The following is a 27,568-nucleotide window of genomic DNA, read 5'->3' on the forward strand; positions in this document are numbered from 1 at the left end:
AAGATTTATTTATGTTGTAAATCTATGTTGATGACATCATATTTGGATCAGCCAATCAATATTTTTGTTAAGAATTTGGAAAGATGATGGCTAATGAGCTTGAGATGTCCATGATTGGAGAGTTAAGTTACTTCCTTGGTCTTCAAATTAAGCAATTGAAGAATGGTACATTTGTGAGTCAAGGCAAGTATATCAAGGACATGATCAAGAAGTTTGGCATGAGTGATAGCAAAGCCATTAGCACACCAATGGGAACAAATGGCAACTTGGATAGTGATGCAAGTGGCAATATGGTGGATCAAAAATTGTATCGGTCTATGATTGGAAGCCTACTCTATGTGACTGCATCAAGGCCGGATGTCATGTTTAGTATATGCATGTGTGCAAGATTTCAAGCCTCACTAAGAGAAAGTCATTTGAAGGCTACAAAGAGAATATTGAGGTACTTGAAGCATACATAAAATGTTGGTTTGTGGTATCCCAAAGGAGCAAAGTTTGAGCTAGTTGGTTACTCTGACTCGGATTATGTGGGATGCAAGGTTGAAAGGAAGAGCACCTCGGGCATATGTCAATTTTTTGGGAAGATCACTTGTTTCATGGTCATCAAAGAAGCAAAATAGTGTTGCATTATCAACCGCCAAAGCCGAATACATATCCACCGGTAGTTGTTGTGCACAAATACTTTGGATGAAGGTCACTTTGAGTGACTTTGGAATCAAGTTCAAGAAAGTGCCATTGCTATGTGACAATGAGAGTGCAATCAAGTTGACCAACAATCCAATTAAACATGCAAGAACAAAACACATTGATATCCGCCACTATTTCATAAGAGATCACCAACAAAAAGGGGACATTTGCATTGAAAGTGTAGGCACCGAAGATCAACTTGCCGATATATTCACCAAGCCATTGGATGAGAAAAAGGTTTTGCAAGCTAAGAAATGAGTTGAACATATTGGATTTCTCAAATATGTGTTGATGACATGCCTCTCCTTCGAGAAATCCAAGGTAAAAGTTGATTGGCATGGCATACATCCTTGCTAAGGACATGTTTAGTGCATCTAGTCATTCTTCACATTTAATAGGCTCATTCATGAAAATCAAATGAATTTGATGATTGTATGGTACCACTATTGCTTCTATGCTTATTTTGATCTAGTGGTAGCATATGACATGTTTGTGGGCTTGTAAACCTAGTGTTTGATCTAGAAAATGAGCTCTAAGTGTTTAACTCAACATGGTACAAGATAACCCTTATTTGAAGATGTGAAGAAGCTTATCCTTGGATCAAACTGAGTTAAATATCTTTGGCAAAGTATTCTAGATTGGACCAAATTTGGAAATATGATTCTCACCCCATTGATTGACATTGATAATCTCAACCTATCCACATTTTGAACCTTTGTGGTCATTGATGACAAAGGGGGAGAAATAGTGTACAAATATAGTGAAAAGACAACAAAGGGGGAGAATTTGACATAGGAGGAGAGATATGACAAAGGAAAGGGATCAATTAAAATTTTGAGCACACAAGTAGGGGGAGCAAGCTCATGAACTTGTATGGTGCATTTGAATGTGTATTTCATATGTTTGCTTGCATGGCACAAGTTTTAAATTTCAATATCCATGTTTGTGTGGTGTATGCTAGTTGTATGTTTGAATGATGAAATGAAAAACTAGCATGCATATGTTATCTAGTGATTTCATTTCCAAGTGGTATCGAACTAACCATGGTGCTAAGGATGGTATATTGGTGCACTTCGATTGGTATCACGCTTCAAAGGTCCATCTTTTATACCTTAGCATCATTTGGCAGATATTGTCTCCTATATTTCCTATCTAAGCATATGTGCAAGCTTCAATCCAAACTCTTAGCACATATGTAGGGGGAGCAATTGCTACCATATGGAGTTCATGAAACTTGTCCATATCCATTTACACATAGTAAATATGCTTGGACAAGCAACATGGATTCAATTAAATTTCAATTCATATCTTTGTGAAAGGGTTGTCATCAATTACCAAAAAGGGGGAGATTGAAAGCTCTAGTTTGGTTTTGGTGAATTGATGAAACCCTAAGTGCTAACCTAGTTTATCAAGTGATCATGAGATAGGTAGCACATTCCAAGTGGTGAAGCAAATGAAGATCATGACATGATGATGGCGATGCCATGGTGATGATCAAGTGCTTGGACTTGAAAAGAAGAAAGAGAAAAACAAAAGGCTCAAGGCAAAGGTATAAGTCGTAGGAGCCATTTTGTTTTGGTGATCGAGACACTTAGTGAATGTGATCACATTTAGGATCGATAGCCATACTATTAAGAGGGGTGAAACTCATATCGAAATGCAGTTATCAAAGTGCCACTAGATGCCCTAACTCATTGCATATGCATTTAGGATCTAGTGGAGTGCTAACACCCTTGAAAACATTTGTGAAAATATGCTAACACATGTGCACAAGGTGATACACTTGGTGGTTGGCATATTTGAGTAAGTGTTAGGAACTTCACCGGTGGAGTGTCCGCCCGTAGAGTGCGTACAGTCCGATGATGCCACCGGCGCCCTGTACAGAAAAGATAGGGTTTCATAGAGTGGACCGGACGCTAGCCTCAACTGGACCGGCACATCCGGTCAGTAGAAGTAGTGAAGATGCTGGCGTCGGTCTTCGACCGGACGCTGGGTCACTTGGTGACCGGACGCTGAGTGGGTGTGTCCGTTCCCACTGACGTGGCAATGCACAGAGGAGATAGTGAGTGACCGGATGCTGGGTGAGTTTGGTCGAGCATGACCGGACGCGTCTGGTCGTGAGTGGAGGCTTACTGGAAATGATCGGACACTGAGGTCCTACGTCCGGTCATGGCACTGTGCTACGTCCGGTCATCACTTGACCGTTGGGATCGGGCGCTCAGTATTTGAAGAGAGGGACAACATGGCAGCCATCCATTGACCGGATGCTAGCAGGGTGCGTCCGGTCGATCTGACCAGAGCGTCCGGTCACCCCGTGTTGTGCCCAGTGAAGGGGTACAACGGCTCTATTTCGTGGGGGCTTCTATTTAAGCCTCATGGCCGGGTCTAGCTCACTCTCTTGGCCATTTGCATTGACATAGCAACCTTGTGAGCTTAGCCAAAGCCCTCCTACTCATCTCCATCATTGATTCATCATCTTTGTGGGATTGGGAGTGAATCCAAGTGCATTGCTTGAGTGTTTGCATTTAGAGGCACTTGATGTTCGTGTTTCACTACGGGATTCGCTTGTTAGTCTTGGTGGTTGCCGCCACCTAGACGGCTTGGAGCAGCGAGGATCTTCGAGTGAAGGTTGGTGATTGTCTTCGGCTCCGATCATGGTACTTGTGAGGGGTTCTTGACCTTTCCCCGGTGGAAAGCCAAAAGGTACTCTAGTGGATTACTCATGGTCTGCGTGATCCTCATCTTGTGTTGGTTGTGCGGCACCCTATTGAGGGTTTGTCGTGTGATGCCAATTAGTGCGTAAACCTCCAAGTGAGTGAATCACCACAACGAGGACTAGCTTGCCGGCAAGTAAGTGAACCTCGGTAAAAAATCATTGTGTCATCATTTGATTCCGAGGTGATTGGTATTTATTCTTGTGATTGATTGGTTCACTCCTCGACTCGGCGGTATAACTATCTTTCTCACTCTCTTTACATTACCGCAAACTAGTTATCAAGCTCTTTAGTGTAGCTAGTTGTGAGAGCTTGTTAGTTTGGTTAGTGTGGCTCTTTAGTTAGCCTTTGAGAGCACACTAAGTTAGTATAGTGACATAGCCATTGTGTGGTTAGCAACAATAGAAACTAGAATTGTGGTAGATGGCTTCCATTTTTAGTAGGCTAGCGCAACGCTTGCTTCGCCTCATAATTGTCTAACCGGTTTGCTAAGTGTTGTTGTAGAAATTTTTAATAGGCTATTCACCCCCTAGCCATTAGGACCTTTCAGAGTGTTAATCTTTTTTAAGACCAAAGGCTTTAGAGAGCGTTAATCCATTTCCAACAAGCTTTTTGGGTGCAGATTTAGGCTTAGACTTCAAATGACCAATACCATGCATTTCCATGTGGAATGATTCACCCATTCTTTTTCTCAACCCCAAACACGGCCGAGTATGAATGTTACCCAACAAATCAAGTGACACTACTGAAGGAGTTGATAAATGAGCAAGGGTATAAGTGAAAATAATGACATAAGCCAAGAACAAGGGTATAATAAAGTAAAAGTAATGACATAAGCTAGGGCTTGAGAATAATGCATATTACTTCTTATTATGCACTGGTGATCACTAGTTGGACCGAGGCGGAGTTGTAATGCGTGTTTTTATTGTTCTCTTGTCTAATAAAAATCATGGCAAATCTCTTGCCATTCTTTAAAAAAAAAGAAGTACGCTGGTGATCAGGTGTACTCAACATAATAAACAGTTGTAAGCCAAAACATGATTTAGGTAATGATTTGAGATTTTGGCCCTTGGAAAGAAACATCCATCCTGCAGTCCCAATGTTTAGACAGGCCAAAATGCAGTTCAACCAATTCAACCATTCGAAACCGGCACACCATGGCCTGTTAGCATTCTAGTTTTTTCCCCGATGTGCCCGAGTAGAGTATTTAAAATGGTGGAATTTATTGGGTAAGCTAAATAATTCCAACAAGCTTACAAGATAAGTCCATGTCACAAAGTTCCCACTATGAAGGGTAGATGAACGGGGTACGTGGGATGTGGATCGATAATTTAAAGTTCCAGATTTCTAAGGGGGTATACCTCTTCGGGATGATTGATTCATAGAGGGAAACATGATCCCTAAATATTTGGGACGATAACGTGAAACGTAGCCATTAAACGAGGATCGTGATCAAGGCTAAATTTCTTTACATATATAATTTTATAATAGTATGACTTTATATTGCATTTACATATTAAAGTGTATAGATCTGAATATGAAAAACATCAATATATTACAGCATCTTGGGCTACAGGCCCATTTGCATTGACCATTAGGACAAAACTAGTATTTCTCATCCAACTGCCGCCTCAGCGCCGCCTAGCTCGAGAGCCGCGTGGTCACCAGCGCCCATCACTACAACATTGATCTCTGCATCTCGTCTTTGGGACATCCGTGCTGCTGATCTCCGCTAGCACCCAGTGTGCTGTTGATTCAGCAGTGCTTCGGGATGTGGTCCCAATTATCCCCAGCATTGATCTGTTGATGTACCGTGTTGTCCCCAGACCACGACCCGAAACGACATTCTACGGATGCCGAACGCCACGATGACCCATGATCCGTGTAACTATGCTATAGGTTGCAAGCTCCGATACCATCTTGTATCCCACGATTTTAGTTCGCACATATAATACTGTTGGGTGGGCTTTACATTTCTTTAACAATAGTATAGTACAGTACAAAAGCATTTCAAACAAACATCTGATGTAACTTCCATCTAATTAGTTAGATCCCAACTAAAATAAAATTACCATTGAATCTTGAAATAATTCTAGAAAAATATGATCACCTAGGTGGACATGTTACATCACAACAAACCTAACCAATTGAGCTACGCTTGCATAAAAAAAGGTCATATGCTTAAATCCACATAGGTCATAATCATTGGAGTTAATTATACAAGAGATCAAACAATAACAAATTATGATACTTGTTGGTAGAGAGAATGCCCAAATTTTAGAGCCCGGTGTGGTATTGCACTCTCAGAAGGTTGAATGGAAACTGGTCCGAAGATATGCCATATATACTCTCACAAGGTATATGCTACTCTTAGGATATAACTACTTGGCATCTTTGCTACTGTCGGTGTTTAATGACCAGCAACTCGTCAAGGGGTTACCCGGGATGTTGTTCGGGGGGCTTCGGCATATGCAGAACTCGGCGGTAAACGCGAAGACATCGATTTATACTGGTTCAGACCGCTTGAATTGCGTAATATCCTAGTCCAATTAGGCGTGTGCCTTTGCATTGGGGTGTTGTGTATGATTGATTGTTACAAGGGTTGCGCGCCTACATCTCTTTATATAGCTCAAAGGTCAGGGCGTACTGCTATAGTCGTAGTCGGTTACAACAGGAGAGGCCTAATTCCATTATAGAGACCAATTTTTTTAAGAATCCGATTAGGTCAGTCCTTGATAGTTTGGAGATAACGCCACCTTGTTCCGCGTCTTCAAACAGACCTTCGGCCAGCCCAAACCCATGGTGGGTTAGTCGGCCATATAGGGAACCGTAGGATCCTGATCCGTTAGCTACTGAGGCCCCACATGTCCATGCCAGAATATAAATATTTTAACTATTAACTAAATCTATCAGGTCTATTTTTTCACAGAGGGAGTGATTGAGTTTTGTGACATTATACTACCCAAATAGTACTATGCGATGCTATACATGTTGAACATTAGGCTTTGGACTATTAAAAAATTTGTTTACCCCTTTAGATTTGAATATACAATCTCCGAATTCAGGTACTGCCCTTGTCCACGTACTTACAGTAACACAAACATATATAAGGACCAAATTATACATCTGGATCTAATCCAACAAAAATTATATGATGAGAATCTTGATGGAAAATAATCATGATACGAAGTAGCAGAGTTGAAAAGCTTACGAAATATGAGGCATTAAGAAAAACATATCAGCACATATGTTTATCATGCGCTTGCTTCCGAGCAACTAGCCAAGTACAGTAATCTTATCACCAAACACGCATGGTTGCGGTTTACTGGCACCTGGTAAAACTTGTACAATGAATATTTGTAGCTAATACTAGTACATAACCCACGTACCCTGCTGCTTTTTCCTTCTTCACTAAAAAATCCCGAATTGGCTCAGAAGATGGGTTGCTGCTTTTTCCTTCTTCATTCACTAAAAAATCCCGAATTGGCTAAGAAGATGGCCTCACCCATATCGAGAGGTTCTATGTCTCAAGGTGAAGAGTGGAGGTCAATAATGTGTACGTTTTTATTTGTCTTGAATGTTCCAACGCATAACGGATTCTATGGAGCTCTAGTATAAAATATAATTGAATTTCTTTTGTTGGAGTTAAGGCCTCAAAGAAATCACAACCCTAGATTTTTTAAAATAGATGGAACAATCCTTATAAGTTAGATGTAATTTCAAGATTTTTAATTATTTTTGCAATATATTTTTGCTATCTTTCAAAATAAAAAAATATGAATACATATTTCTTGGATTACCTCAAGGAGATAATATGTAATAATAACCAACAAAGTCTATCTACCTTCCTCCCTTAAAAATATCTACCTAAATAGAGTGCCGCTGAGCAGAGCCATGGCTTTCTGGTTGATATTGTGATGTTACACGGTCCAAGAAGAATTGATAAAACTTGACACCAATATGTACTTTTGATGCAGGGTTATCATGAACTAGACACATTGTTGACCATGCACGATCTGGTGCATGACTTGGCAGCTTCACTTCTTGGCAATCAAATGCTTGATCAGAGCAAACAGTGCAATACTAGGGGAAGCAGCTGCCAGTATGCGTTGCTCGTAGATTGTAAAAAGCCATTGAAGCAATGCACGACTTCTCCAGCCAGTCTAAGAGCACTGCGCTTTCTAGACTGCTGTGGAATTGAACTACGAGGTGCTGCATTTTCGCCTGCTAAGTCCCTGGCAGTACTGGATTTAAGGGGGTGCTCCAAACACAAGTTGCCAGATTCCATTGGCCAACTGAGGCAGTTGAGATATCTTAATGCTCCAAGGATCCGTAATCGAACGCTTCCAGAATGTATCACGAAGCTCTTGAATTTGACTTATCTCAATCTTCACGGATCTTCTATTGTCGCACTGCCTGATTCAATTGGAGAACTGCAAAGTCTGGCACATCTCGATTTATCGGACTGTAAAAAATTAAAACAATTGCCAGGCACATTCAGGAAACTAGAAAAATTGACGCATCTGGATTTGTCACGATGCCTTCGTATCTCAGGTGTATCAGAGTCGTTAGGGAGCCTGAGCCATCTGGAGCATCTGAACTTAAAATACTGCAGAAACATGGAAGACCTGGCAGGACAATTGGCTCGCCTCAGAGAACTGCAGTATTTGAACTTAGCACGTAGCCAAGACTACGATTTGGAGTTCTCCATATGTGGTCTAAAGCAAGTCCTGGAGAATCTCACTAAACTCAGGTACTTAAATCTGGAAAGATGCCTTGCTGAAGCAGAAAGTGACATTGTACTTGAGTGCCTTTGTACCATTTCCAATCTAGAGCATCTGGATTTGTCTTGGAATCATTATCTTTTCAGGATACCTGAAAACCTTAGCAACCTTAGCAAGTTACATACATTGAGCCTCTCCTCCTGCAGAAACCTGAAGAGGCTGCCAGATAGCTTATCTGAAATTGGTAGCCTGAAGTATATAGATGTGTTGGGTTGCTCGAGTTTGGTTAAGCCCATGCTGCCCCAGTACAAGAAAAGCTTAAAGGTTCTTCCAAGTTTTGTGGTGCATGTTGTCAATGGCGAATCTAGAAGCAATCTCTATCAGCTTGAATATGACAATCCTACTCGACTGGAGATAATCAGGCTAGAAAACGTTACTTCCGCAGAAGAGGCACGCAGAATAAAGCTGGTGGAAAAGCAGCGGATTCGAAGAATTGGATTACTATGGACTAGAGATGCTAAGAGATTCGCGGACGACACAGAAGTTTTGAATGAACTTGTGCCACCAGACACTGTAGACTCATTCAACGTAGAAGGTTATAATAGCGTAAGCTTTCCATCATGGATGATGAACATTACTACTTATTTACCTCAACTAGTACATGTTGTTCTGCTGGACTTGCCCAGTTGCAAGAAGCTACCACCGCTTGGTCAGTTACCAAACCTCATGCATCTGCATCTCAAACAATTGGACAACATTAGGATCATTGACGGGGACTTTTATGGGGGAACAAATCCATTTCCCAAACTCCTTACCATTAACCTGTGTCGTATGGAAAGCCTGGAAGAGTGGAACACGGAATGCTCCCCATTTCCGGGCCGTTCGAATTTACTCATGTTGCCCAATCTGGGATATCTGGAAACAAAGCACTGCCCCAAGTTGAGGTTCAAACCATTCGTGCCACAAGGTGGCTACAGATTGATCATAAATAAGAGAAGTGACCAAGTATTATTGTCATCACCAGGGGACGTGTTTGGTGGTTTCTCCAGTCCTGGACCACGCTTGCTTTCTGTGAACTGCTGTGAAATGCCTCTGCACCAGTGGACCTTGCTTCGCTACCTCCCTTACCTTCGCTTTTTAGACATCGAGAACTGCAGTGATCTCACATGCAGCTCAACAATCTTTGGATAAGTGAGTGTGAAGGTATCAAGACTCTACCAGAGAGCATACAACAACTTGCATGCCTCAAACACCTATCCATTTCGGACTGCCCCGAACTAGTTAAGTGGTGCAAATCAAGGGAGAATAGGATGAAGCTCGCTCACATAAAAAAAACAGTACGTGCCCTGCAAAGCTATCCATTATTACGTTTCTTTTCGCATAACTACTCTTTTTCTCATCTTGATAAATGTGGAATCTATATCCCATTATTACATATTTTGGACCTTCTCTCTTGTAGTACAAATTTTATTATTCCCTTCTTTTTCCCCCCGTCAAACTAGAAGGTAGTCCTGCTTCGTTTTACCCCCAAAAAAAAAGAGATAATTATGGATTCATTTACAATTGAAAAAAGCATCGATACTATTTGTTCAATGAGATGTAGGCAGCTGGAAACTCTTTTATATAGTTCGTCAAGATTCTTTTCTTTCAATTTGTACACAGGGCTAAGAAGTTAGTCCCTCTATCTTATAATAAGTGTGCTTCTAGCATTTAAATTTTATTCCGAAATAAGTGTATCTTTAACAATGGGACCACCTTGCTCTAATAATTTTTCTTCTGCTTTCGCTATTCCCAAAGTATAACTGTTACATGTTGGAGCAACTTTTCATAGACATATATATACGTAATTCCTCAATAACATTGATCTTCTTAATAAAACCCTACAAGTGCACTTGTTTTAGGATGGATGAGGTAGATAGATTTGTTAAAGTTAAATGCAAAATTTAACCGTGAAAAGTTATTAGAAAACCACCTAAGGCTTCGCGTTACTTGTAAGACTCTTTAATTTTATTTAATCTTATCCAGTAGGGGTCCACACCCCTCCTGTTTTCCTAAAAAAAACATCACCCGAGACGTACTACTGTATAGTACGAGGGAAATGGCGTGGTTTCTTATTTGCTTATTTCTTTCAAATGTTCGCCTTTTCAGACGTTAGATGGTAAACGGTTATTATATACTAAGGCTGAAAAAAAGAGCCACAATGTCGCAGAAGAAGCAGATATTCGAGGTACGCTTACAAATACTACCTTGTAGATCATCATTTTAATTTTATTATGAGTCATATAATCTTAAGTTTGACTGAATTTATAAAAAAATACAAATATTTCTTTATACTAATAAATAAATAACATTGGTTTCGTAATGCAATGCGTTTTTATATTAAATCTATTTAGTGTGGCAAATGTTAATAATCTACTAGTATAAACTTGGTGAAACAAATTAATGAAAACTAAAACGACGACAACCTTTACGAGACGGATGTATAGTAGTTTCCTTGCTCAAATACCTTCTAAACCACGCAACCTGGTACAACGAGGGTCTTTAGTCTTTACTAACATTATTCACTCGACCTGTAGAGCTTGATGTGAAACTCACAGGACCGAAGTCGAAACGCGCGAAGCTGTGTGGGTCTGTGGGATGCCACGACACTGAAGAAGTGAAGAAGACTCAAAACCGCAGCAGCCTGAAGGAAGGCGCACATCCAGCGGCCCAGGGCGAGGAACCGGAAGTGGAGAATGCACCAAGATCATTTGCAAGGACTAACTGAGTGCGACGACCCAGTGTCTGGCTCACCCGCCCAGATTGGGAAAAGAAGCCAACTGTGGCTTACTAAGCAAGTGTGTTGTGAAACACAATTTCAATAAAGAACTAGAGAGACCGACAAGCCTGGAGACCGTCAGCTTCATCTTGAGATCCGGCGAGATAGCCGGTGTTCAGTTCGTTTGTAAAATAGACAGTAAAACTCCATAGAGATTATTACTGGCATCAGAGCCATATTTCACTCGGAACTAAGTCCTTGGGAAGCTTCACGGCGGCCTCATTGTCTCGGCCGGCTGCAGTGGCGCTTGTTCATCGTTCGTGGCAGATCGACTTCTTCCTCGACTCAGAGCGGAGGCCGGCGAGCGAACCTGGCGGCCATCCTCGACTAGCTATCTTCTTCGGCCGCAGTACATGACGCGCAAGCACAAGAGAGATCGACACCATGGAGCAACAAGTTCCGGCGCATCCGATCGATCCTGATCCGCCACAAAAGGTCTTCGACCCAGAATACACCGACCTCGTAAAGTTGACTACCGCCCACTGGTTCCGTCCTAGGAGGCAGCTTCCGAGCCAAGTGGCCACGACTCTGTGTTTCATCACGAGGGAATCGCCTTGGGTCAGTCACCACCCTTGTGCCTTCCACGGACTCATGGTGCGAAGCTACAGCACTAGTTTTCTCCTAAGCAATTTAGTTTAGGCAAACTCTTAAAACTTTTGCTAGTATCACAAGTGCTGTTCCTCAACCAAGCTTTCCCCAATTTGATGGTGCAAATCCCAAGATATGGATGAAGCAGTGTGAAACTTACTTTGTTCTCTATTGCAGACAGCCAAAAGTTGCTAAAGCGTAAAAAGGACTTCATAGCAATGTTTCTGGCACTGAAACAATCAAGAAGAAGGATATTTGGATCATTGCATCTGGAGTTTGGAACGCGAAAAAGGATTGGTGCTTAGCCTACACAACCGACCAGGCCGATTTTCCTGCTGTGGCTGGCCGGCACCGTGAAAACCGGGCCCCCAAATCGGCCAGGCCAGTTTTCTTGCTGTGGCTGGCCGGCCAGGCCAGTTTGGGACCTGGCCAGGCTGGTCTCCCAATTATAGTCCGAGCCGATTTGTTTCCAAATCGGTTTTGGGTCCACTTTTGGTATAGAAAACTTGCGGATTACGATTTAGACTTGTTTTCTACTGAGATAATACCACCCCCTCTATATATATTAGAGGATCACGACTGATTGAGAGATCCAAACATCCAATCATTTTTTGCGTCTATTGCAATCTTTACCTTATTTTTCCCAGTCTCTTGCTGTTCGTTGCATCTCTCCGCGAGATCCTGCGACGTTCTAGGTGGCCTTGCCTGTTAGGATTGCAATCCCAAACAGGTTTAGGAAGGGGTGTGGAGATAAGAGGAGGCGGAACTTAGGGTTTGCAAAATGAGACCGGGAGAGAGACCCCTTACCCTTATGCTCTTGGCACTATACATAGCCAAAGAAAATTTACAAGCTACTACACTAACCCCTATGTCATACGGGCTCCCCTAACAGTAGCCCCTCAGCTATTAGGTTATGGCTAGTACTACTACATGACCTAGTTGATGCTCACACAAGAAGAGATCAAATATAACTCAAGCCTTGGTTGCGAGGACCACCCTTCGCAACCCACACGTGCGCGCCTCACTAAAAACTCCATCCCAAAAACCCTGTGGGAAAAAAGAGCAGGAAGAAAAGAGCACGCGTATGACTCTAGCCTATACATGTTCTAATTTCCGAGGCTTCTAGCTCCACGCCTTGATATTCAAAATGTCTTCATCTTTGGGCTTCGGCTCATTTTACCGCTTGGTCTGTCGACTTTGCTCAGTGCGCAGGTATTCGCCTTCAGAACCTTCTCGATGCGCAGGTCTTCGTCTTCGGGCCCTTCGTCTCTGGTATTTTCTCGGCATGCAGGCCTTCGTCTCCGGGGCATTCTCCTCCAGTGTCTTCTTCGTGCATAGGCCTTCGACTCCGGGGCCTTCTCCTTTGGTATCTTCTCGGCATGCAGGCCTTCGTCTCCGAGGCCTCCTCATTGGAAGCTTCGCTTGACGACGCGTCATGGTTGAAGTAGTAGATGTAGTCGAAGAAGTCATAGCTGAAGGTTGCTGTGAAGCCTCCAAATCTTCTCTCATGAGTGCAGGGCAAAAAATCTTCACCCTCCAAAGTGGATGGCCCTCCTGTATGCTCCTGTAGCACATCTTGGCCGGTGCTCATCACCGAAACATCAGTCGCTATTGGTGTAGTCGACATAGTGGAAGTAGATGTTCAGATTGAAGTTGTTGATGAGCCCCTCGAGTAGAAGTGGTTGACGAAGGTGTAGTAGACCTCAGAGCCAAAGGAGTTGACGTAGCCCCTCGAGCTCGGTGATGACGATAAGTCATCATGGGTGTTGGTGCCGAAGGTGTCGATGAAAGCTCTCGAGTCATTGTAGTTGGTGAAGATGATGGCGAAGCCCCTCTTGCCGAAGTGTTGGGTGAGGCAAGGCATAGATGCTTACCGAAGATGTTGGCGAACCCCCTCTTGCCGAAGTGTTGGGGAAGCCATGTCATTGTGGTTCGCCAAAGATGTTGGCTAGGATCCTCCTCCCGAAGTGCCTTGGTATGTTCATGCTATCATAACTAGCTAGCTCAATTTGTGATGAACAAAGGTACTACTTTGATGAACAAAGTATACTACTATGATCTGTTTATGAGTATTGTAATGACATGTGGTGTTTGGAGCTACATGTGATCTGTGTTGTGATGAACTTACTATGATCTTATCTGTGTAGTGATGAAAAATGATTTGTTACTGTGATGAGTTTGAAGCTAATTAAGTGAAGTGATATGTGTTCTGTGTTATGTGAGATTTGTGTATGTCATTTGTGAACATGTGTGTTCTGTTCTATGATGTGGCCGCATCTCTGATAAGCGCTAGAAAAATAGACGGGTGTAGACTACAGACGCGTCTGTAGTCAGAATAATACTACAGATGCGTGTAGACCAGCAGCGTCTGTTGGTACACTTTTAGTACATACGCGTTTATAAAGTGTTGTCTGTAGTATGGTTTTTACTACAGCTCGTGAAGAGAAAACACCATACTAACTTCTTTATTACAGACGAGTGTGAAAAGAAAACATGTCTGTAGTAATTTCTTACTATAGACTCGAGTGAAGAAAACGCGTCTCTGGTAAGTTCTTACTATATACGCATCTTGACTCTACCGGTCTATCTTATAAGCAAATTACTGACGTGTGTTTAAGTATCACATATGCGTTTAGATTTCACGCGTCTGTATGCAGGTTTATGCTTCTGAGGTAAGCAGTGTGAAAGTGGCGAGAACGAGATGCCCTCCTAGGGATCTCAGTTGCGTGGTATATTGAGCACAGGAAGAGCCCCTGGCGTGTCTTGTACATCAAGTAGAAGATACAACAAACTTAGGATAAGATCTATCCTAAACAGCCTTAGGCTACAAGCTAGGAATTCCCCTACGTGTCAGGGCCCCTAGCCAAACAACTGAAAGAACCTGATCATCTAACACTCCCCCTCAATCTTAGCCACTAACAAGGTTAAGATTGACTCTAAACTTGTCAAGAGAATATCGTCGGCAGTCCTCTGAGGGGTATCCCACAAAGGTAGATTGATCGGCAGAGATGCGTGTAATCAAGAACAAGAAGACAACAATGACACAAGAGTTAGACAGGTTCGGGCCATCGGCGCGACATAATACCCTACTCCTATGGTCTGTTGGATTGTATTGGCTATCGTATGATATTGCGTGTGTTTTGAGGGGGTCCCCTACCCGCCTTATATAGCTGGGGGGTAGGGTTATAAGTCGGTTAGATCTGGGAGATAACTGGTAAGAAATAACAGATTACATGAATCATGGGATCGAACATATCCTAACAGATCTCGTAGTATCTTCAGGATATCGTCTTTGATGTCTTGTAGTACACGTCGAGCTCATGTAGTCTGCCGTGGGTATCCGGGGTCGTACCCCCCACAGCTAGTCCCCGAGCACCTTGTATCCGCTATGCAACACCGTCTTGAGCTTGTCCGAGCAGGTGTAAACAAAGCCAAGCAGTCAGACTCATGGTCCGACCACCGTAATGAGTCGCCGAGCAGTTGTGGACCGCAGCCAACCAGCTTAACTGTCCGTCCAAGCACGAGCTTACCCAAGTAAGGCTTGCCAGAAGGATGTAAGTAGCACAAGTTCAAAATCAAAAATTGCCTTGCAGTGGACCAAGTGCGCCCACTTAGAGTCCGACCATGAGAAAGGGAGATAATCTTCTTCAACTTCAGGAGGCACGGAGTCTTCTAGATTAAAGCAAACACACTCACCGCAAGGTGAAGTGTGCCCACTTTGTCCCTGAGCCTAACAGTAGGTGATGTGGTCACGTGTTGCCAGGGTCCAGAAAGTAGAATAAAGGCATAAGACCGACCGAGCAGGCAACCAGTCCACGGGCTAAGCCCAGAAATGAAAAATGCACATTCACCGCAAGGTGAAGTGTGCCCACTTAGTCCCCGAGAGTAACAGTAGGTGACATGGTCACGTGGTGCCAGGGTTAGAAACAATAGTAACCAGAAGAAAGTCCCCAGTGTGGTGAGAAACCGAATCATAATGATGATGTAGTCCTCGAGCCACAAGTGGAAATCTCGAATAAATCAAGAAGTGTTGATTACTCAAATCGTGGAGAAAAAACCAAAGTAATGGCTGTACAGTAGAAATTACTGAGCCTTGATGGTATTGCGGACAAGTCAGCGAATATTCGGTGTGCAGTTCCAAGTTGCGTCGAAAAATGAGCGATATGGGCTGCAGTTGTGTGGGAGCCCAGATAACGGCCCACCACGCCGCTTCAAGGAATTCAGAAAGGCGCAAATCATGGTGCGGTTTCCCAAAAACCCTTGAATGCGAAAAGTGGAGAGGATGCCTTTATAACTGCATCGCCGCACTCCGCGTTCCCACCTTTGCCACTCTGCCACTTTGTCTTCCTCCTTGCCCTCGCTCCCCCATCTTGATTCACATGCGCTTCTGCCGCCAGGGCAAAAAAGCTTGCGTAAAAAGGCTAGTTCCAATCCAGATCTGAGGGATGGTGCCAAAGAGGGGAGGTGGTAACCCGAAGAAGGCAGCCGTCGGGGCGAGCCATGACAAGGAATGGGTGCCATCACTCAATGAGATGGTGGAGGCGGGTGTTCTTCCTGACCGAGTCACCGCCGGATGGCGTCTGGCCGACGGTGAGCCCTATCCGATGCCACACACCGATGAGCTTGTCGTATTTGAAGACTATTTCTGGCGTGGATTAGGACTTCTGGTGCATCCTTTCTTGCAGGATTTGATGGAGTATTGGGGAGTCAGCCTATGTAATCTGCATCTGAACACCATCTTGCACATTTCTGTGTTTATCCATTTCTGCAAGGCGTATCTTGGCATTCTTCCCCACTTCAATCTCTTTCGACACCTGTTCCGGCTAAAGAAGAAGGGTAGGGGTGGTTCCAAAGTGGTCGGCGGTGTGTATCTACATATCCACGATGGGATGGCGGGCAAATACATTACTGTGTCGTTGAACACCTCGCTGAAGGAGTGGAATGCCAGGTGTTTCTACATGAAGCAGAGTCATCCTGCCATCCGGCGTGATGTCGACCAGATTTCGGAGAACCAAGGAGATGGTCAGAGAAGCCGACTAGTGCTAATATGGAGCAGGTGAAGGAGCTCCTCGAGCTGATGAGGGGCATGAAGATGAACGGAGTGGTGGTTGCAGTGAACTTCATAATGTGCCGCATCTAGCCCTGCAAGGAGAGAGCCCGCACGGGCTTTGACTTCAAGGGGGACACCGACGGCTCCTAGGAGAGGACAGAGAGACTGACAAAGGAGGTTGTGCTACACCGGGCCGCTGAGCTATTCGCTCCAAGCGTGCCAGGGCAGCCAAAAACCTTCAACTGCACAAACCCACCTCCTTAGGTAAGAATCTCGACTATTGGTCCTGGTGTTTTTTATCCTGTGTCGGCGCCAAGCAGTGGTATAATTCACTTGTGAAAAAATCAATTGGCAGGAACGGGCGGCGTACTTCTCGAGCATGCCGAGGGGTGATTGGCCAAAGGCAGTGGATGTCAGGCCGATCACTTAGCCGGAGGAAGGTTTCATCAGCGCCTTGTCCGAATCTGAAAGCAAAGGTGCTGGTCAGAAGGAGGGTCCACCCCCTGATATCGGAGAAGGTTCGGGGGAAAAGGGCGGCGATAGATGAGCTGGCCTGAAAGAAAAGGAGAATGGCGGATGTAGCTCCCCGCAAGCCGGGCGGCATCTCACTTGGTGGCGATCGGGCCACTCGGACACAGAGTGCGGCGGTGTCCGAGTGGTCGAACGACGATGGGGCTCCGGTAGCTCCCCCTCCGAGCACTAAAGCGCCATCGCATAACACGTGCGCGGAGGTGCAATCGGAGGGAGGGGAAGGAGTCCCCGAGCAGTAGTCGGAGAAGACGCTAACGGTGGGGGCCGCGCCTTCATCCTAGGACACGCGGGTTGACCCCAGAGCAGTGCCTGGGTGCTCGGGGAGGCAGCGCCAGTTCAGAACCGTCTACCGGGAAGCTAACGTGTAAGTATCCTTGCCTTGGAATCGTTTGCTGTGCAATATTTATAGTTGCGGTGATTGATGAGCTGATCTGATGTAGAACAGGGCATGCGTAGGATCTGAATCCTTCGGGCCAGACTGGCGAGAAACCAGGGGCTGTTCCCGGCATGGAGACAATGCCAGCAGACTCCGTCCTAGAGTCCCCAGGCGCTCATCGGTTTGCAAAGGAGTCAACCACCCCTGCTGGTGGAGTTGAAGGCAGAGAGCGGTTGGCGACGATGGCGGGCGAGTCGACGGAGACACCAGGAGCAACGGCGAGAGCCACCGAGCCTTTGGAGGCGGAGGCTAGAACTGTCGATGTCATGCCGGAGTCTAGGGCACAGAGTTGGTGGTGTCGGAGGAGCAAACGGCGTGCCCTATGATGTTGCAGGTCATTGTCGGACGCTTTGTGCGGCCACCAAGCCCCCAAGGAGCACTACCGGCTATGGAAGAAGAGGACAAGGTCGAGGAGATTGAGCATGAAGAATCACGACCTCAAGCCATCTGGATCCTCCGCAAGCGAGGGGATGAAGTGGTGGTCGTGGAAGAGGAGGACACCACTAGGGAGGTGAAGAGGCTACGGTCCACCCTTTCCACAGCAATGAAGCAAATTGAGGTTAGTATTGCATCAACGGTGTCCGTCTTTGGCGTTGGAGAATATGGCCCTTTATAATCTTGGTGCTTTGCAGGGCATTGCATGAACTGCCGTACAATAGCAGCACCTGATCAAGAGGATGGAGCCCCTTGCTGAGGAGAACGAGAAGCTAAAGGAGGCGGTGAAACTGATGGAGAAGAACGTCCAGAGGGTCCAGCGCGAAAGGGACCTTGCTGAATCAAATGTGAGGGACCTAGGGTACTAGAAGGGCGCCTTATCCGAGCAGGTGAAGACCATCTTCGAGCAGCTGGGGCGCACCTCCGAGCAGCTGGAGCGCAACTCCGAGCAACTGAGAAGCATCTCTGAGCAGAAGAAAGGTACTGCGGATCAGTGAATTGTTCTACATTGCCGAACAGTCTTGATGTTATTGTTGACTGTTATGTTTGTAGAGCAAGATGCAGAGCTCGGCCAGTTGCGTCAAGTCATCAACCAACTCCAAGAGGAGAAGGAGAAGGCATCTAGGCGAGTGGAGAAGTTGGCCAAGGATCTGGAAGGTGAGTAGTTCGTGGTCAGAGTTGTTGCTGATATGATTGCTTTGTTTGACGAAACTCTTTCGTGTCTGCAGAATACCGTTGAAGGACCAAGGTGTAGTTCGAAGTGCTGGAGCTAGAGGCACAAACCCAGAGGGGAAAACTCGACGTTGTGGTGGCTGGAGTCAAGCCGGTGCTCGACTGTATCGACATGGAGGTAGCTCCTCAGCCCGACGATAGGCCGCCATGTTCGGACGCCATCATCGATAGGTGCAAGGCGGCATGGGAGAACTTCAAGAGCTTCAACCAAGACGCCACTGGCTCCGTCGTGACACATGCCCTGGCAGTGGTCCGGTCTCACTACCCTGCCATCAATCTTTGAGCGATAGGGGCCGGATTCGCCAGAGGGACGGGTGCGACGAAGTAGGAGCAGACGAAGGATGAGGTGGAGGATGCGGCAAAGTGGCTGGCCGGCGATGTTGATCTATTCGGTGAGGTAGATGGTGAGGGCCAGGCTCAATAACCTGAGTGGAGAGAAACCTGTATGTAACATCTGGAGAGGAGAGTTAGATGCATGAGGGCATAAGCAAACATTTATGTATCTGTATAAATGTTGTAAGTAGACATGTGCATGTTTATGCATCTTGCTAGCACTTTTGGTGAAAAAGAAACTTGTTGTTAACCCTAACGCGTTTATACATGGTATAAGTAGCGTTCGAGCAGTTAGTTCATTACTGGGCTCTTGGCCTTGGCTAGCCCGTATTCCATAACGTCGAGCGCTGGAGCCCGTGCACGTGTAGGAGGAATAGACATGACCAAGGAACCACAGCTGACCACCCATAACACAGAGCGCGGAGCCCATAGCACGTGTATGCAGAGATCGGAGACTGGGTTTCTCTAAAGAACACAGAGCGGAATGTGTGCTGCCCGATGGTTGGCGAAATATCTTAAATATATTTTAGTATGGAGAAACATGGCAGAGCATTTATGGAGATCACGTATAATTGACAGAGTTTGTTAAGGAGTAGCATAGAGCTGGCGATCGCAAATGGAGATTAAACCGGAGTGGAGAAATAACGGAGACAAATTATGGCGATAGAAACTTTATTCATCATGGAGTGAAGAGTACATATCTGGAGCATTTCGAGGATAGAAACATATAAGGTGCTCGATGTGCCATGAGTTGGGGATATCGATTCCCTCCATGTCACATAGCCAGTAAGACCATGGTCGGGTAATCTCTTTGACCACATAGGGCCCTTCCCAGGGGGAGGAGAGCTTGTGCATCCCTTCGGTTTTCTGCTTTCTACGGAGAACGAGGTCGCCGACCGCAAACGAACGACCTTTGATATTGCGATTGTAGTATCTTCGCAAGCCTTCTAGGTATTTGGCTATGCGGATGCAAGTGATCAGGCATTCTTCTTTGGCCCTGACGACGTCCTCTGTCCGAACAGCTGTGACTTATTCTTCATTATAATGCTCTACTCGGGGTGCTCGGAAAGCAATGTCCATGGGAAGTACGGCCTCTGAGCCATAGACTAAAAAATATGGAGACACCCTGATGTTGTGACTAGCTTGAGTGCGCAGTCCCCAGACCACAGCCATCTGCCCGGATGCTTTTCATCTTTCTGGTATAGTCTCTTTTTTAGGGCATCGAGAATCATGTCGTTCGCCCGTTCGACCTGGCCGTTGGCTCTAGGATGGGCAACGGAGATGTATTTGACGTAGATGCATCGGTCTTCGTAGAAGTCCCAAAAATGGTGACCAGTGAATGAGGTTCCAAGGTCGGTGATAATGCTGTTCGAGAGACCGAATCTATGGATGATATCTTCGAAGAGCTCGACTGCCTTCTTTGCAGTAGCCGAGACAAGCGGCTTGTATTCGATCCACCTAGAGAACTTGTCAATGGCGATGTATACGTACCGAAAATCGCCTGGCGCAGGCTTGAAAGGCCCAATCATGTCCTGTCCCCAGCATGCAAAAGGCCAAGAAGCTAGGATGGTCTGCAATTCCTACGTTGGCACGTGTATTTGCTTGGCGAAAAATTAACATCCTTCACAACGTCGGACGAGGTCTTCTGCATTGGCGATAGCCGTGGGCCAATAAAAACTGGCTCAGAAAGCTTTGCCGATCAGGTTTCTCGAGGCCACGTGATTGCCATAGGAACCAGAGTGAATTTTAAGAAGTAGTGAAAGCCGCGTGATTGCCATAGGAACTAGAGTGAATTTCAAGAAGTAGTTTCACTCCCTGTTCTTGGGTGATGCATTTCTGTAGTATCCCTTCCTTGGCACATTTCCTCATCAAGTTCACATCCACCAGCACATAATGCTTGCTATAGCAAATGAGGCATTCAGTTTCGGTCTTGTCGGCGGGTACGTTGGTGCTGGTGAGGTACTTGATGAACTGTTCTCTCCAATCTACGATCGGCGAAGATACTATAAGTACCAGCTGCTCGGTGGTGGGGGGATTTCTTGAACTTCCTTCTCTTCCTTAATAGATGACGTAAAGAGGTCTTGAACGAAGACTCCAGGCGGAATCACGGTGTGAGAAGAGCCTATCTTAGATAGGTGGTCAGCGAGCTGATTTTGGTCTCCTACCACGTGGTGGTACTCGATACCGTAGAACTTCCCTTTGAGTTTCCTGATCTCAGCGCAGTACGCGTCCATCTTCTCACTAGAACAGGACCAATCTTTGTTGATCTAGTTGATGACCAGCGTGCAGTCTTCGTATACCATGAGGTATTTGACGCCAAGCTTGATAGCTATACGAAGTCCATGGAGACATGCTTCATATTTCACGGCGTTGTTGGAGGCTAGAAAATGAATTCGGAGGACGTATCGGAGCTTGTCCTTGGTCGGAATAATGAATAAAATGCTAACACCAGCACCGTTGATGTTGAGGGCGCCGTCAAAGTACATCACCCAGTGCTCGGGGCAAGCAGCGGGGATGGGCTCTTGGATCTTGGTCCACTCAGCGACGAAGTCAGCCAGTGCCTGTGACTTAATGGTAGGCCTACTTCTGAATTCGATGGAGTAAGTGCCGAGCTTGATAGCCCACTTGATTATGTGGCCATTGGCCTCTTTGTTGTGGAGGATGTCCCCTAGAGGGAACTCGGTGACCATGACGATCTTGTAGTACTCAAAGTAATAGCAGAGCTTGCGTGACGTGACTAGAATGGCATATAGCAACTTTTGAACCTGAGGGTAATGAGTTTTGGACTCATTAAGAACCTCGCTAATGAAGTAGACCAGATGTTGTCCTTATAGGCGTGTCCAACTTCCTCACACTCGACGCTAATAGTTGTGCTAACGACGCGAGAAGTGGCGGCGATGTAGATCAATAGGGTTTCGTTTGGTTGAGGCACCGTCATGATCGAAGGCTTTGTTAGAAACAACTTGAGCTGCTCGAAAACTATATCAGCCTCCTTCGACCAGGAGAAGCGCTCGAAGGCCTTGAGTAGTTTGAAGAATGGTAGTCCCTTTTCGCTGAGGTGTGATATAAAGCGGCTGAGAGCAGCCATGCACCTTGTGAGCTTCTGTATATCCTTTACGCAAGTTGGTCGTTTCATATTGGTGATGGTGGAGACCTTGTTGGGGTTGGGTTCAATACCACGGGCGCTGACGATGTAGCCTAGGAGTATACCAGATGGAACTCCAAAGATGCACTTTGAAGGGTTCAACTTTCATCGATATCTTTTCAGGTTGGTGAACGTTTGTTCGAGGTCGGCGATGAGATTGTCGGCGGTTTTGGATTTGACGACCACATCGTCGATGTAAGCTTCAACATTGTGGCCTATCTATTGGTCAAGGCACATCTGGATGGCCCTTTGGTAGGTCGCCCGGCGTTCTTGACTCCAAAGGACATGGTGGTATAGCAATACGCACCGAAAGGCGTGATAAATAACGTCTTGATCTGGTCGTCCTCTTTGAGGGATATCTGGTGATAGTCGGAGTAACAGTCGAGAAAGGAGAGTAGTTCATAGCCGGCGGTGGAGTCTACAACCTCATCTATCCTTAGCAGACCGAAAGGGTCATTAGAGCAGTGTTTGTTGAGATCGGTATAATCAACGCACATTCTCCATTCTTTATTCTTTTTTTGAACAAGAACTGGATTTGCTAACCACTTAGGATGATACACTTCTTTAATAAATCCATCAGCAAGGAGCTGTTTTATTTCTACCCTAATAGCCTCCTTCTTGTCTGGCGCGAATCGTCGGAGTTTCTGCTTGATCAGTTTGACGGTCGGCGAGACATTCAATGAGTGCTCGATCTTCTCCTGTAGTACCCCTAGCATGTCTACAGGTTTCCAAGCAAACACATCAGCGTTGGCACGTAGGAAGGAGACTAGCGCGCTTTCCTATTTGGGGTCGAGATGAGCCCCAATCTTGACGGTCTTGGTGGGGTCATCAAGGCCGAGGACGACCTCTTTTGTTTCCTTGGACTTGGTAGAGGTGTGAGGAGGCTCCAGCACTAGGATCTCTAGGTTGTTGGCGAGCACTGTCTTGGCATCAATGACCACGCTAGCCATCTAGATGCAGAGGTCGGTGGCTTCGGCGAGGGCGAGACTCTCTGTTTCGTAGGCGTAGGCAATGGAGAGGTTGGCCCGTAGACCCAAAACTCCTGCAGGCGAAGGCATCTTCAACACTAGATAGGCGTAGTGCGGTGTGCCCATGAACTTGGCCAGAGCTGGCCGACCAAGTATGGCATGGTAGGCAGTGTTGAAGTCGGACGTAGAAGTTGATGTGTTCGACATGGTAGTTACTAGCCCTACCAAATTGTACCAGGAGGGTGATCTATCCAAGCAGTTTGGATGCCCTGCTAGGTACCATGCCCCAGAAGGAGGAGTCGGAGCGAGTGAGGTCTTTTATTCCAAGGCCCAGCTTCTTTAGGGCTCCGGCGAAGAGGAGGTTCAGAGCACTTCCGCGGTCTATGAGTACTTTCCTGAAGAGTACTTTCTTGGCGGTTGCATCAAGAACGAGGGGGAAACGCCCTATGTAAGGGATGTCCGCCAACTGGTCAACCCTACTGAAGGTGATGGGGACCTCAGACCAAGGGTGATAGCTAGGGTTGGCGATGGCGTCTTCTGTGTTGATGGTGAGCACCCGGCGGGCGGTGAGCTTTTGATCTCTTCTGCTCTTGGCGGTGGCTAGGCCCTTGAAAATAGTGGAGGCCACTTTATCGTGATCCTAGAAGGCGTTGTTGTTGTCCCCAGGTGGTCGGCAACCTCTGGCTCCGTCGTTGTTGTCGCCGTCGTTCTTTTTGGCCTAGAACTCCTTAGCCAAGCCAAGGCAGTCCTTCATCTTATGCTTGTTGTTCTTGTGGAGAGGGCACGGGCCTTCGAGGATTTTCTTGTACTGCTCATCGTAGTTACGCTTGGCGCGAGGTTCGTCAACGGTGGCGATGATGTTGTCTGGTCGGCGGCGGCAATATTGACCAGCTTTGGACCCCTCTGGCCGATCGCGGTCATTGTCCCAATGGTGGCCACAGTCGTTGTAGCGGCGGTCACTGTGGCGTCATTTGTCGGGGCCCTTGTCGCTGCGGCGAGTTGAGCGGTGAGTGCCCGCATCCTCGTTGAAGTGTACTTCAGCCTCTTCAGCATCGGTCATGATTATCTCGCCAATCCCCTTTGGCGGCTTACGATTGAACTTGGAGCGGAGGTCGCGGTGATGGAGTCCATGGATGAAGGCGGTGATGATTTCTGCTTCCATGATGTTGGGAATAGAATTCCTCATCTTGGAAAAACATCTGATGTAGCTATGGAGGAGCTCGGACGATTTCTAGTAGATGCGATTCAGATCATGATTTGTGCCCGGCCGAGTACACGTAGCCATGTAGTTGTTGGTGAAGACCTTCTTCAGCTGTTCCCAAGATCCAATGGAATCCGGGGCGAGGCTCGTGAGCTAGTTCATTGCGGTTGGCGTGAGCATGATGGGAAGATAGTTCGCCATGACACTGGTATCTCCCCTGGCGGTGCGCACAGCAGTGGCCTAAGCTTGTAGCCACTGTGTGGGGTTCATTCCCCCGTTGTAGGGCTCGACCCCGGTGATTTTGAAACCATAGGCCCACTAGAGTGTTCGGAGTCCCCTTGTGAATGCTTGGAGCCCTTTGGGATCGTCACCATTGTGATCTGCAGCATTGCCGGCATCAAGTGGCTAGAGGGCTGCATCCGAATTGTTGAACTCTTGCTCGTATTCTTGACGTCGGCGTACTTCCTCTTCATGGCGAGAAAAATGGCGCCCATCGATATGATGTCGCTCGTCCCAGAGATTGTTGATGTGTGCTCAGACATCTTGGTTGACTTCTTGGCCATGTTGGCGAGGGTAGTCAATGCGGTTCCCCATAGCTCCCCCTAGAGGGGTTGTCCAACATCACGTTGTTGATTGGTGAAACGGCTTCTGCTGGGGCAGCGATTGGATCTCGGCGCGGCGGATCGGTGAATTGAGATCGTCGAGTAGGAAGGTCTCTGATACTAGTGGATCTCGTTGACTTGGTAGCGTGCAGCTTTGAGCATTGCGGCGACCATGGCGACTTCTAGAGTTTGCTCGAGCCGAGCGAGCTCATTAGCGGCCACAGCCAAGTTGGTGCTTGGGGTTTTGTAGACGTCATGGCCGTCGACACAGATGAACTCGTCATCGAGGTTGTGGCGGAGTGGGCGTGGCCTCCCTTGCGAGTTGAGCTGTTCTCCGTTGCGAGTTGCCTCGGCTAAGACAATGGCAGCCTCATTTACTCGGCGCTACGCACGGTTGGCGTTTCTGTTGACATGGGCGGTGCGGTCCTCATCGGTTTCTCCATCCCGTGGAGGGCTATCGACGCTGACATTAAAAATCCCGCCTCCTCAAAAGGGTGGGAAAGGAGGTTGTACGATGGTGGTTTTGGTGACAGTCTCCGTAGAGCCCTGGGACTCAGAGTCTGGATTCTCCTCTAGGATGGTGTGAAGGGATGCTTTGGGGCATCGGCCGATGTGCAGTATGTTGACAGTCGGCTAGAGCTGGTCGGCAATCGGGTTGGTGAGAGGATAGATGTCTCCCACCTGGTCAGCGAATCTACCCCTTAGGGCATCCTGATTGATAGCGGCCGTAACCCCTGGAGTTTCATGATCAGCCTCCGATAGATCAGAATTGGAGGGTGGTCGGCGCTAAACCAGATTGGTCAGAGCCAATTCCACGATGGAGAGGCAGTCGGTGAGCTTCTGGCCAACCTGATCGATGGATGCAATCAGATCATCGTTATCGATCTGCTTCCTTGGATAGCGGGGGAGCAGGCGGTGAGTTGTTGGTGAAGACGACCTTGGAGGCGGTTTCGAGATCGGATCTGCTGTTGCAGGTGTTGGTGTGGTCAATGCATAATCGATCTGCATAGGCTTGATGATCTCTCCGTCTCTGTCAGCATTGATGACCTAGGAGATCGATCCGACCATAAAGATCTGGCCGGGCTTTGGGGAGGACAAAGAGCCTACAAAACATACCATCTTGTTCGTCATGGAAACAACATGCACACCCCTACCTGGCGTGCCAACTGTCGATAGAATATCGTCAGTAGTCCTCCAAGGGGTATCCCACGAAGATAGATTGATCGGCAGAGATGCGTGTAATTAAGAACAAGAAGGCAATAGAGACACAAGAGTTAGACAGGTTCGGGCCATCGGCGCGACATAATACCCTACTCCTGTGGTTTGTTGGATTGTATTGGCTATCGTATGATATTGTGTGTGTTTTGAGGGGGTACCCTACCCGCCTTATATAGCTGGGGGGTAGGGTTACAAGTCAGTTAGATCTAGGAGATAAACGGTAAATAATAACAGATTACATGAATCATGGGATCGAACATAACCTAACAGATCTCGTAGTATCTTCAGGATATCACCTTTGATGTCTTGCGGTACACGCCGAGCAGTATCGTGCACCGTAAGTCTTTGTCTTGTGGGCTAGACCGCCCATGGGCGCACAGCCCATGTAGTCTGCCATGGGTATCCGGGGTCATACCCCCCACAAAACTGCTTCATCCAATTGCTTTAGAAAAAACATCAGCCAGTTGATTGTTGGAGTGGATGAACCGAATGTCCAACAACTTCTGTGCAACCCATTCTCTAACAAAGTGAAAGTTGATCTCTAGATGCTTCATCCTAGCATGAAATACTGGATTAGCATAAAGATACTTAGCACCCAAACTGTCACACCACAACCGAGCCACAGGAGGATGATGAATGTTAAGTTCTGTCAACAACTTTTGAACCCACATCATCTCAGCTGTAGCATTGGCTAGTGCCTTGTACTCAGCCTTTGTGCTAGACCGAGAGACAGTTGCCTGCTTCCATGCATTCCACGAGACCAAATTACCTCCAAGAAACAGAGCAAAGCCCCCAGTAGACCGTCGGTCATCTACACAGCCCGCCCAATCCGCATATTTGAATGCACTAACCATCATAGACTTGGACTTCTTAATCTTTAGTCAAATACCAATTGTCCCACGGACATATCTCAAGATCCTTTTTACAGTGCTCTAGTGAACCATAGTAGGGGCATGAAGAAACTGACACACTTTATTTACAGCAAATGAAATGTCTAGCTGTGCAAGTGTTAGATATTGCAATGCCCCAACTAGGCTCCTGTACCAAGTAGAATCCTCAGTTCCAAGCTTTTCTCGATCAACAAGGCTGAGCTTCTTGGTGTAGGACAGTGGAGTATCAATAGTCTTGCATTTGTCCATTCTTGACCGTATGAGAATGTTTGCAGTGTACCTCTCCTGAGAAAGCACTAAACCATCTGGAGTTTTCTTAACTTCTATTCCCAGAAAATAATGAAGATCTCCCAAATCTTTTAATGCAAATTCATGCTGTAGGTCCTTGAGCAAAGCCTCTGTTGCTTCTTGAGAGGAGCAGGCAATAATAATATCATCCACATAGACCAACACAAACATGTTATGGTTTCCATGGTTATAGTAGAATAAGGAGGTA

At 46.3% G+C, this 27,568-nt stretch overlaps 1 protein-coding gene across 1 annotated transcript; it reads left to right on the forward strand.

Annotated features, from left to right (window-relative positions):
- Positions 1 to 17,936: 17,936 nt before the first annotated feature.
- On the forward strand, positions 17,937 to 18,722 carry LOC136479844 (uncharacterized). The gene is made up of 5 exons (XM_066477576.1): positions 17,937 to 18,107; positions 18,211 to 18,330; positions 18,373 to 18,463; positions 18,536 to 18,640; positions 18,712 to 18,722. The coding sequence occupies exons 1-5, from the start codon at positions 17,937 to 17,939 to the stop codon at positions 18,720 to 18,722; spliced, it is 498 nt and encodes a 165-aa protein (XP_066333673.1).
- The last annotated feature ends 8,846 nt before the right edge of the window (positions 18,723 to 27,568 follow it).

The sequence above is a fragment of the Miscanthus floridulus genome, chromosome 9 (assembly GCF_019320115.1).
Source record: "Miscanthus floridulus cultivar M001 chromosome 9, ASM1932011v1, whole genome shotgun sequence".
Classification (NCBI taxonomy): domain Eukaryota; kingdom Viridiplantae; phylum Streptophyta; class Magnoliopsida; order Poales; family Poaceae; genus Miscanthus; species Miscanthus floridulus.